This window comes from Dioscorea cayenensis, chromosome 4 (genome assembly GCF_009730915.1).
Source record: "Dioscorea cayenensis subsp. rotundata cultivar TDr96_F1 chromosome 4, TDr96_F1_v2_PseudoChromosome.rev07_lg8_w22 25.fasta, whole genome shotgun sequence".
Classification (NCBI taxonomy): domain Eukaryota; kingdom Viridiplantae; phylum Streptophyta; class Magnoliopsida; order Dioscoreales; family Dioscoreaceae; genus Dioscorea; species Dioscorea cayenensis.
The window spans coordinates 18,531,963-18,544,266 of NC_052474.1; the positions used below are offsets into that span (position 1 = coordinate 18,531,963).

Here is a 12,304-nt window from a genome sequence, read left to right on the forward strand (position 1 = left end):
GTCAGTTCCGGACAATGATAAACAAGAATACAGTATTATTCTTCGCGTCCGGCACGATAAGGACGCTACTGGACATGGTAAGTTCTTTTAATTATGTCCCGACTAATATCCTGCTTGGTATTTAAATCGGTATTCTAATCTCGACTTGCATATCTCGACAGTGGAATCTATTCGACCTTTGTGTCGAGCATGGAGTTAGGCGAGTCGGCACGGCAATAGTACCCTGCTCGTGCATCGACACTGCAAAACCCCACGCCAAAAACAAGGAAGCGTCGATCGCGCCGCTCTACGCTATGCGGTTTATCGAGCAATTATCGTGGGGTGAGAAGTTACGCTACCGCATGACAGGCGCTCCTCACTCTCGGGACACGGTATGTTACCCGCGATACTTAAGGAGGGAGGGCAGCCGGCGTCCATGACAAAGGGGGTCGCTCAAGCTGGTTAAATTTTGTTTTTGAATAACATGTCCTCAGATATCCGACCGTCAATTTTGTTTTTCAAACGTAAATCTGGACAAATTCAATTCATTGTTTTTCGTGTTCAAGAACATGACTTGTATATCTTAATGTAAATTTTGTTTGTTTTGAATTGTAAAGCGGGTTAAATTCCATTCGGTTTTATTTCATTGTTTAATTTACGTTGTAATTGTGTACATTTCACTTTCATTGTTTAAATATAGTATATATCGCTTAAAACATCAGTTTTAAATATTTCAAATTACGTGTATCCCGCTTAAAAATAACACTTTCTCCTCGCTTAAATGAAATGCACTCATTGTTTAACTAAATATGGAAAGTTGCCCATCAATACACAATGTTTCTCTTTAGAAACAATGTTTCTTTAGGAATATTTCAGATTAAAGGTATGTTACCCGTGATACGTGAAGGAGGGGAGGGCACCTGACAAATTCAATTCATTGTTTTTGTTTCTCAAAGAACATGACTTGTATATCTCAATGTAAATTTTTGTTTGTTTTCAATTGTAAGGCAGTAAATTTCATTCGTTTCATTTCATTGTTTAATTTACGTTGAGTTGTGTACATTTCCGCTTTCATTGTTTAAATATACCATATATCGCTTTAAACATCGCTTGAAATATTTCAAATTACAATAGTATCCGCTTAAAAATAACAATGTCTCGCTGTAAATACATTCAATTCGCTTAAAGAGTAAGAGTTTAAATGTGGAAAAGTTGCCCATCATACACAATGTTTCCGTCATCGCCGGTTTATTAACAATGCCTAGTCGGCGATGCGCTTTCATCAGCAAGATCGCCGATCAGGACCGGATCCTGGCGCTCGGGCTGCAATGTAACCTCATGGGACATCAAACGCCATGACTCGATCCTTCTTTTCGCCTAGGCCGCCCAGCTGCCTTCTAGTCACAAAGCGTCGCGAAACGAAGCTCACGATTTCCGCCTCAAGGCTCACATCGCTCGGGTATGGGGAATATAGCTTCCTTGTACGCCAGCTTGTAATTGTCGACGGTGAAGTACCCGCTAATAAATCGATGTACGCTTGGTGTCTGCTCGCATTATTGCCAAGCAAGCATGTTTGCAAGGGATACCATAAACTTGCCACCTTCCCGACATGAACAAGTTCTCGATGGCGAGATCCACGGAGTTGTCGCGATCTGGTCGATCACTCGTAACGATCATCGACACAACGACTCAACACGAAGATTTCGGCCGTCCCTCAACAATGATCTCTAACTTCGAAATGTATGTCCGGGCATAAGTAGGTCTCCCATTTGGTCGCTTGCTCACGCCTAGCATACATAACATGCATCAACTTGAACCCGCAAATAAGGTTAAACAAAGATGCTGATGGTTAAATAATTCGTCAACATGTTTAAACATTATTGTAATTAAATAAACGAAATGATTAATATTTAAAGTCGGAAAAGTGTAATTAAACAAAGATTGAGAATGTTTAAAGGGTAATACTAAATGTTAAGTGTAAATCAACATTCGCACCTTATGGAGTCGACCATTTTCGCCACCGTAAATGACGAGCTTCCTTGATCCAAGCATTGAACGACTCGCTGACGCTCGAATACATCTCACCCCAACGATCACCTCCGAACAGATAACTCACCAATGTGCCATATCCGATTTATTGATCAACCAGTGATGAGCTTCAGTGATATGGCCTCGCAGCTCATTCACGGTATCATCTAAAATCTTTAGCCGTGGATGCCCACGCAATGCGGAAGCATATAGACCAGCACTCCTCCCTCAATGCCTTCCCAAGTCTGACATTGGCTTTTCATAAAATTGGCCTCCAAATGTCGAAGACGAGACGCATGTGGCTAAGAAGGGAAGACTCTCGCAATTGCGCCACAAGGCCCTTGACCCTGTCCGACACGAAGGTAATTATCTCATGATAATCTCCACCCTCGTATAAGGCATCGCCCAACTTAGATATGAACTAAGTCCAATTGGCATCGGTCTCGCTGTCGACTATACCGAAGGCGACGTGGAAAAACCATTGTTACCATCTTTCCCTGCGGGCACCCAAAGAGTGTACCCCGATATTTTCCAAGGAGGTGGGTACCATCGAGAAAACAGCTAGCCGCCCTGCAAGCCCTCTTGAATCCCACAATACACGCTACCGAAAGAAAAGAATGCACGCTTTAAAACGATCACCGTCTCTCTCCACGATCGCAACGCCGCCGGATTTGTCTCACCCACCTTATCCACATACCAAAGCAAACAAATCATAGCCGGAGATGTCACGCTGCCGAGGACCACCCGGCATGCTCTTTTCCCCAACCAAGCTCGCTTTGTATGGTATGTGGACACCATGTTCCCGCAACATGTCCTTCCTCGAATGTCGATGGCCTCGTACAAGGGACGGTCCTTGAGCTTCGAATCACTCGTGCGCTTAACCCATTTTTGGACGCTTTCGATGTGACGCCAACCTATGCCACCACCGCAAGTGTGTGACGGGTTGATTGTCTTGATTCTCGAAAGTATTTTTTTGTTATACTCTTTTGATGCATGAAGGCGCTTAACGACAACCATCGGCACAGCATTCCACACCACCCGATGTTTTTTTCGCTCTTTTATGAATTTGAAGTCAAAATTCCTTTTGATTGCATGATTTCAAGTACATCCCTCGAAAATGTTCGACACTCGCCAAAACGCTGATCCAATATCCAACGACAACACTTCGTAATGATCCGACGAGGAAGGAAGACATCCCACACCGCTCGTGGTCACCATGGGGATGAATGGGAGCACTCGCAGAATCAATTCCCCGCCAACACTTCACCAAATGAAAAAGATCAATATGTTAAGCGGAGAATATAATGTTTAAGCGATAATGACAATAGTTAAACGTTAAATTAAATACTTAAACAATTAACTAATAACGTAAAGGACTAGTACAATATGTTAACCAAATGACTGGACATATTTAAACAATAATGACCCCTGCACAACCGAAATAATTAAAAGAAAAAGGAACTTACAACGAGTAAAACCCTCGCTTTTCATTAGGATTCGGCAATGGCACATTTTTCTCGCCCTCGACGACAAGATCAACTACAAAGACATTTGAAGATGGAGTGGACGTGACACATCCGACTGGAAGTCAACATCGCTTTTCTATTGGGCAAACCGCTTTTATATCCATCCGGTGTGATGAACTTAACTCGATAAGAGAAACTTCGAGACCCCATCGCTCACATATCTCGCCTAACACCAATTCCCAAGAAGTCTCGAGCCGTGAACATTAGCACTCTTCCCTCCCCGTCGAATCTAGCAATACCACAAAAAAACTTCCATAATATATCGGTCGAAAACCAAATCGTACAAACCAAAATGAAATGAAGAACAAAAACGAAGACGAAGAAGAAGAAGTAGAAGATGTAAAGAACAAACAAAGCAATCGAAAGTGCAAACAAAAAAAGTGCACAGCTTGTATGCATAGAGGTTAGACTAGACGTGATGTGATTAGGGCGGTATTTTTTCCCTCCATCCCAAGGGCAAAAAGGGAAATATATGTCATTGTCTGCGAGGAAGACATATTGTCATCGCTCGAATGAAAGTTCTCAACTCAACATGAGTCTCTCGTAAACGCTCAAGCTTTTTTTATGTTTAAACAGATACATATAGTGTTTAAAAATAACGGTTAACCGCTTTAACTAAAGTCTATATCATGTAAATAATATGTTATTGTTTAAATTGAATGCTTTCAATCGACATCGCGTTGCTAGATGGGTACCTCCCTCGGGTCACTGCTTTAAACATATTTACGTATTTTTCTTAAACACCGTTGTCATTGTTTAAAAGAGTAACTTGAGTATTGTTTAACTTTTTCTATTGTTTACAATGACGCTTTTTTGTTTCCCCACATTGTTTTTACTAGGTCTCTGTTTAAATTTCGAAGTTCACAAATCAAATACGATTGTTTCGCTTTTTATTTATAAAAAGATTTACAACATTTACAACATTTACAAAGATTTACAACATTTACAACGTCCGCCCGGACTTTGACACTCACGACTCGACCCGTGATAACGAAAACAAGTGTCTCAGACATTCGAATGCTCACACAGGGTCTGCATAACAAGCGCATCAACTTGAACCCGCAAAAACGTACAACATTAAAAAAGGTTAAACAACACACATTCATGAAAAACGACTATTAATCAATGTGTCATGGTAGGACTTAAACGACGATCCCGATAGTTAAACACGTAACGTAATAGTTGTACAATCGACGCCATTTTTCTTAAACGTTAACGTAAAAGTCTCAAGTGGTAAATGTCAACCCTCGTCTTTAAAGGATATTTCATGATCTCCCTCCTCTAGAGAATCCTCCGCAATCACGCAATACGTGAAAACTTTCTTTTCATACCCAAGTCGAAATGCTCTCTTAATTGCTTTCCCGGCCATCCATCACTGGAGAATCCTCTGCATTCAGGCAATTATGAGAGGATTTCGGCTTGGGCAGGAAAAGATAGTTTAACTAGTTCGGTGATTACGGCTAATTGATTCTCAAGATAAGGAAGAAGGCTCACGAAACATCCTTTCAGATAGAGTGGTTGTCCATGGGAAGATGAGGAAGAAGAGGAGGAGGAGGAGGAGGAGGAGGATGATGAGGACGACGAGGAGTGGTTGTCCATGGGGAGGGTTCTTCCTGGTTATTTATGGTGTGAAGTCCACAAGCAGTCGACTCTTCGTATCCGAGAAAAAAAGTTAAACGCATGACGTGGCCGACATCGATCGATGAGAACGAACGGTGTTCGAAATTTATGTTACCGTGCATAAGAATTAATGCCGCCATTAATTCTACGCACGGGATACCATAACCTTGCCACCGCCACGTGCCACATGCCAACAATTCGGATCAAACGAAAAAGATCACCGCTTTTACGCAGAGACTTTGAGAATTTACACGCTTTATGAATAGTTATACATGTAAAGATAATGTTAAACGGAGATGGGAATTATTAAACGGATATGACAATTATTAAACATATTAGTAAAATATTTAAACGGATAATAACAAATAGTTAAACATTATTTAAAATATACAAATAGATAACCATAAACGAGAAGAACTTTACAACGAAAATGAACTCGTCGTAATTCATCGTTCTTCCTCGTCGTAATACAACTTTACAACCATAAACGAGAAGACGACAATGGCACATGCTCGCCTCGACAATAAAAATCGACTACAACTCATTTGAAGATGAAGTGCACTTGACCAATCCGATGGAAATCAATTTCATTTTCTGTTCGAGAAACCGATTTATATATTTCGGGTATGATAATGAGGAGAACAACAAGATGTAATGCAACTCCCTTGGCATTGTCTATCGAAACCAAGCAGAAAAGCCCTTCAAAAAGGTTGAACATGATGTGATTTGGCGCTTTCCTTTCCCACCATTTTCAGGGCCAAAAATGGGATTTCACAACATGGACCCATTTGAAGTGAACGGTAGGGGGTAAAAGGGAAGTTAAACACTAACGGAAGGGTTGTCCGTGGTGTGTAAAAGTAGGAGGGGGTTTTTGGGAAGTTTTGAAAATTACGAGGGGTGAACAGTAATTTTCCCTAATATCAATTGTATGTATCTCATCTCTTGTTCGTGATAAATGATTGGATGCACCTGTTTTTATACTTTTATTTATCAAGAACTCTAATACAACTACGAAATAATAATAAAATTAAACCTATTGATAAAACCAATAAAACATGACTATCAAACCTCAAAAATTAACAGTGCTTATTGTTACTATTATCAAGGACTTTTTTTTATTTGATCCGTGTCCTAAATTAGTCCCCTCCACTCTACTTGTAAAGAAGACTTTTGAGTTTGGCAAAGTGTCAAAATAAAAAAAAACTTCCTATTATCAGTCATATTCAATGTTTTAGATATTTTTATAATGTTTAATTCTCTAAATAGTCCTTCTATTTTTGCAAATATGTCATTTGGGTCCTATACTTAAAATTGTAACTTTTTAGTCCCACTACTGTTTAAATTGAGCCATGTTAGTCCTTCTAAACCTTAAATCATAACCCTAATAGGGACTAACATAGTTCAATTTGATCAGTAGTTGAAGTAAAAAGTTACAGTTTTAAATATTGGGACCCAAAAGGCACGTTTGAAAAAATAGAGGGACTATTTAGAGAATTATTCCTTTGTATAACATTTGAGAATTGAATCACATAGGCATTGTTGTTGATTTTTCTCCTCGACTTTGTAAAATCCTCTATTAGTCAATTTTTTTGGGTGCATCTTTGTGCTTCATATTGGAACCAATCCCTATGAAGTATGATATCTTTACTCTCTCTTCCTTATTTAAAGTTATCTTAGATAAGGGACATAATATCTCAAAAAGTTTGCGAACCTTGGTCATTATCATCGGGATGGTTTTCTCTAGCCTTATACTGTTTAAATTTCTTGCAAACTAATCCTGCTTTGTAACTATTAACAGATTTTTGCAATTGTCCTCCAATCACATAGGGGGGTTGCATCTTCACTTTCTACAGTCCATCTTAGTTTGTTTGCTCTCTTGATCTTCCATGCGGTTTCATTGACAAGATGAACTCCGTAACAAAAATCAATGTGAAAAGATTTGATGGAACTTGGAATTTCAAATTGTGGCAGTGGAGGGTAAAGGATTTGCTAGTGTAGCGGGAAGATGTTGAGAGCATTCATTGAGAAAGAAAGCCTTTGCATTTTGAAGACCATGTCTGTTTGGGTGGATTTACAAACAAGAGCAGCGGCACTTATTCGGTTGTGTTTGGCGGATGATGTCATTATATTGTCCAGAACCGTGATTCATATTATAGCGATGGGGACCTGTTGTTTTTAGTTCCATCACGTCTGAATTCATGGATTTTGGATATAAGATGTTTGATTCATACAAATTATGAGATTTTTGGGAATGGTGTTATTGTTAGAAAGAGGCAGATTGATTCGGAATGCATATGGTGTTATTCGGATTTTGTTAGACATGTTTTAGAAGGGTTTTCATTGGTGGCCACAAAAGTTTCATCATTATTACGCTATGGCCACAAATGTTTTTTATAACGTTGTGGCAATTATGTTCTCTCCGGTCGCATGGGAAGGCCACAACGAGGTTGTTTTCGGGCCATTTTCTTGCGATTGGGACGATGTGGCTACCAGCAGATACTATTAAATTCATAACCATATCTCACGTGGCAGTCCAGCTCAGGCGATTTTTGAGCAGGTGCCATGTCAGTTACACGTCGCCATCCCACATGGTAGTCCACAGTGTCAAGTTCCCAGATTTGGGCATCCTAAGGTCACTCATATGTCCAAATTAGGGCCCTTCTTGTCTGAACACCCCAATTTTCTCTTCGAAGCCAGTCCCGGATCACGCAGTGAACTTGCCTCTCCACCCGGCCGTCTCCTCCCTTCCATCGATCTCAACCACCTTCACTGTTAAAACTCGCCGTCCGATAAGCTTCTCTTTTGGTTTTGTTTAAGTTAATCAACAGTGTAGTTATGTATTAAAGCTTCTTTCTTGCATGTAGCTCAATTGAACAACATTCTTGCAGGTAGCTCATATTGGGTGAATGTTTGATTTTATTTTATTTTATTTTATTTTTTTTGGTATTATTCTTTCTTGTTATTAGTTTCTAAGCACATTTATTTATTGTGATTGAAGCAAAATAAAATAAATTTCCATGAGTAGCTCATATTGGGTGAGTGTTTGATTTATTTATTTATTTATTTATTTTTTGGGTTAGCTCATAAAGCTTTAAAGAATCAAAAAAGGATAGCCACTTATTGTGTGTTATATACAAAGCTAAAACTTTGATCCTAAAGGTAATGTGGCTATTTTACTTGTATTTGGATTGAAATAAATTACAAGTAAAGCTAGTATTTTTATCTGATTTTTTTTTTTCAGTTGTTGGATTTGGGAAGAACAGAGATCCCAACTCTTCAGAGAAGTAATCTGGTGGTTAGTCTCCCAGTGAACTTAATTAATTGTTATTAGATTTGATAATTTGTACTTTTTTGGGCATGGATGAAAAGAGATCCCATTATGATCTAGACTATGATGAATCCCAAGTAATTGTAGCTTTTCTTTAACACATCGTGACTTTCAAAATTGGGTTTTTTTAAATGGTTTTCTTCTATTCAATCCAATAATCTATCTTTGATGCAATCTAATGTGGATTTTGAAAAAATTTTATTTTTCATTTATTACTAATGTATGATGTGATCCTATAAAGTTTTTTAAAAAAATTATACAAGAGATTTGAAATTTGAAATAATTATGCAATGTGGCATATCTAGCAAAAATCAGGAATATTAGGGCCCGTTTGAATTGCGGAATAGGAATGGGAAGGAGGGGGAAATGAGAAGGAGGAGTGTGAATGAAAATAGGGGGAAAGGGGAGGATAATGATAAAGGTGTTTGGTTGGAGGATTGAGAGTTAGGAATAGAAAATAATAGGAGAGAGAAATATAGTATAATTACACTTATGCCCTTTTATACAAATGAGATGATATTTTACAAAACAATAGTTTATATTTAATAGTAAATAATTATTATAATTATCATTAAATATTTCTAATATATTTAACTATTTTAATTTATTGTTATTAAATATTTCATCTAATTAATATAACTTAAAATAAATTGTTATTTTAAATAATAAATAATTAGCATGATTTATAATTATTAAGTATTTATAATATATTTAATTATTTATTTTAATTAATTAAAATGAAATATTATAAGTAATTAATATAATGTAACAAATGTTTGTTATATTAATTAATAAATAAATAACATGATTTATTGTTATTTAATATTTTTAATATGTTATTTATTTATTTTAATTGTAATTAACTATTTCAACTAATTAATATAATTTACCAATTATTTATTTATTAAATAAATAAATAACTAATATAAATTTATTATTATATAGGAGGGGTATAAAAGTCATTTCATTACCAAAGAGTCCAAATCCCCCCAATTTTGGGAGGATTGGAAATGCCCCACATGCATGCTTCTCATTCCCATGCCAACCCACTATTCACTCATTTCCTTGTTGCCAAATATGGGTTTAAACATCATAGGTGCATGCCATTCCCACTCCCAAAGCATGAATCCATGAACCAAACGCCCTTATTAGTATTTAAGCAAAACTAAGATGCAATATGTATAGTGAATGATTTTCCTTCAAGTATCTCTTACCAAAGTTACAATTTTTTTTATATTGGTTGGTTTTGGATTAAACAAATCTCCTTTCTTTTGTTTGAAAGGTTTATGTGGTTGTTGAGGAAAACATAAAAAAATAATCATATAATTTATTATGAATGAGAGTTTTATGTACAAAAGTTGGTTATAAAAATAGGTTTGGAGAAACTATAATGCTTGTTTCATTAAACATATATGGTGGTAATGTTCTGATTTGTAGATTTTAATAATCTAAATCATGATTTGCTATTTTATCCTCAAGTATCAACAAGCAGCAAGTCTGATATGGAAGAGGATTTGAGTATTGGCTTAATTGATGAACCTGCAATTAGAGAAGAGGAGTTCATAGATCCCAACTATGATATCCCATATGGTGATGATGATTATGAGTAGGTCATGGATGAACAAAGTGGTTTAGACACACTTTTAACAAAAATGGCCCCGATGCAAGAAGATGGCTTGATCACGAGGATAAACCTTATGCAAGCTAGGGCCAGGGCAATGTTTGGAACTTCATCTCAAAGATCTCCACTGCAAGCGGAAGATAGATTGACTGGGTTTCTCATGCTCATCACCATTATCTCCTTCTCCAGTTTTCTCTGGCTCCTCTCTAGTAACAAGGGCATGCATGAAAACTACGACTTCATTGTTCTCATTTTGATATGTTCTCTTTAGTGTAATCACATTCATCCCCTTATTATCTTGGATTTGAAACAGGAATGCTTCTGGTATTTCCTCCACATGTTCATAAACAAACAAAAGGAACAAGGGCAACTGAAATTTTATCCCAAAGAAGGTAAAATGAGCCTTTCTTTCTTCCAGATGTTCAAGCATTAATAAAAGAAAAGACCGGTCTTCACCATTAACATAGAAACCTATCAGAACTCTTTGAAGTTGTATATGAGCACAAAGACATGGATGATTGAATCATAAAGCAAGACAATGCATAAAAAACAATAACACAACCTCTAAACCAAATTATCATTTTCTTCCTAATGTCTCATTCTCAAATATTAAAAGATCAGCATCCTTTGCAGTAACAAAGAAGGTCCTCAGATCTCCAGGAGACAGAAATATCCTAAAGGAGTTGAATACCTGCAAGACAGTCCAAGGGTATCATGTTCATTTGGAGGTGATTGTAGTTGCATTGAGCCAAGGCCATGCCAATTGCTTCAAACTCTGCAGTCAAAGAAGAATTTGCTAAGGTTGGAGCATAACCTAGCATAAAGGTTTGATTTTCTAACGAATATTTGATACAAAGACCAGAAACAATAATTACTGAAAAGAGTGAGAACTTGCTCAGAACAATGAAGTAAATTTGCATCTGATAACAATTATCATTATATATAAACCGATGTGATGGACTATAATTACACTGATAACAATCACAGAGAAATATACACAAGAATATAAGTAATTACTTTACCTAAAAATTAAAAAAAAAAATATTAAAATCACAAATGACAATTATAATGCAGTATAAATTAGTAATCAATATACATAGATTATGAAATTCACATAATCTAACCTGCTCATTTCTTATCATAATTTAAAAAAATAAAGAATTAATGGCGAACAATAAACAAAATAATGCATTGGTGGAATTCACAGACCTTATCAAAGAGAGAGCCTCCAAGTGCTTCATATAAGACAACCTTAAAATTTCCTATTCTGCCATAAATTAATGAAAATAATTACTTGAGATTAAAAATTTATGAACTTACACTTAACTAAAAATGTTAAAGCCTATACAACATGAGTAAGTTGATATTTTTACCTTTTCGCGTTCTGAAATTTGTGCTTTTCTTCTAAGATGAAAATCAGCAACAATATTATCTTGTGTAAAGAATTCCTGGAGTTTTGGATTGATCTTGAAGGCTCGAACATTACCTGAACTGATAATGTTTTTTTCATCAGCTACATTACATTTTTTTTTTCTTTTTTTTGTGCTTTGAGGATACATTGGAGGAGTGTGTTGCATGCTCTCTACACAAATATACCAACAAAAAAGAAGATAACCTACTTGGTCATAAAACCAACAAATTTAGCTCATTATGAGCTACTCATGAATGATCGTTCGAAGCCAGCTGCTTCCACTAGCATTTCAATATCAAGAATTATTGTAATGTAATTCGGAGATAAGTATATACGTTGTTGCATCATTCACTGATCACTTTGAATCATCGCCATCTCCTCGCGACTGCATACGTGATCACAGCCGATCACATGTTAGCGTACCTAGTGTCGAGAAGAGCGGGAGGAGGTATCCCATTCATACAGGGCTTATGGCGACGGGGAACCTCACTCAACCATTGCAATGATGACGATTCAAAGACGGTGCGAAAGATGGTCGGTGGAGGACCCGGCTCAACGTGAGGGATGCTCGAGGTGAAAAGGAACCATTGCGTGGCGCAGCGCAGCATTCACGATACGGAACGGCAGTACGTGGCGTCAGAGTAGGGGCTAAATTGTCCCAGCCGAGGGTGGCGGAGGGATCGGCAGCCGCCCGATCTCTATATCGCTACACTCTCAATACCATCCCCGATTCTCGACGATGGGAGGCCGCGTCACGAGCCGATGACGCAGGCGCATTGGCCCAGCCGCCG

General features: G+C 37.4%; 1 protein-coding gene across 1 annotated transcript in view; it reads left to right on the plus strand.

Moving 5' to 3' along the window:
• Positions 1 to 10,091, plus strand: part of LOC120258739 (nicalin-like) — a 17,003-nt gene extending 6,912 nt beyond the window's left edge. Inside the window, 1 exon segment of the mRNA XM_039266176.1 lies at positions 9,919 to 10,091. Within this exon segment, the coding sequence (XP_039122110.1) occupies positions 9,919 to 10,091 (173 nt within the window).
• Positions 10,092 to 12,304: the final 2,213 nt, after the last annotated feature.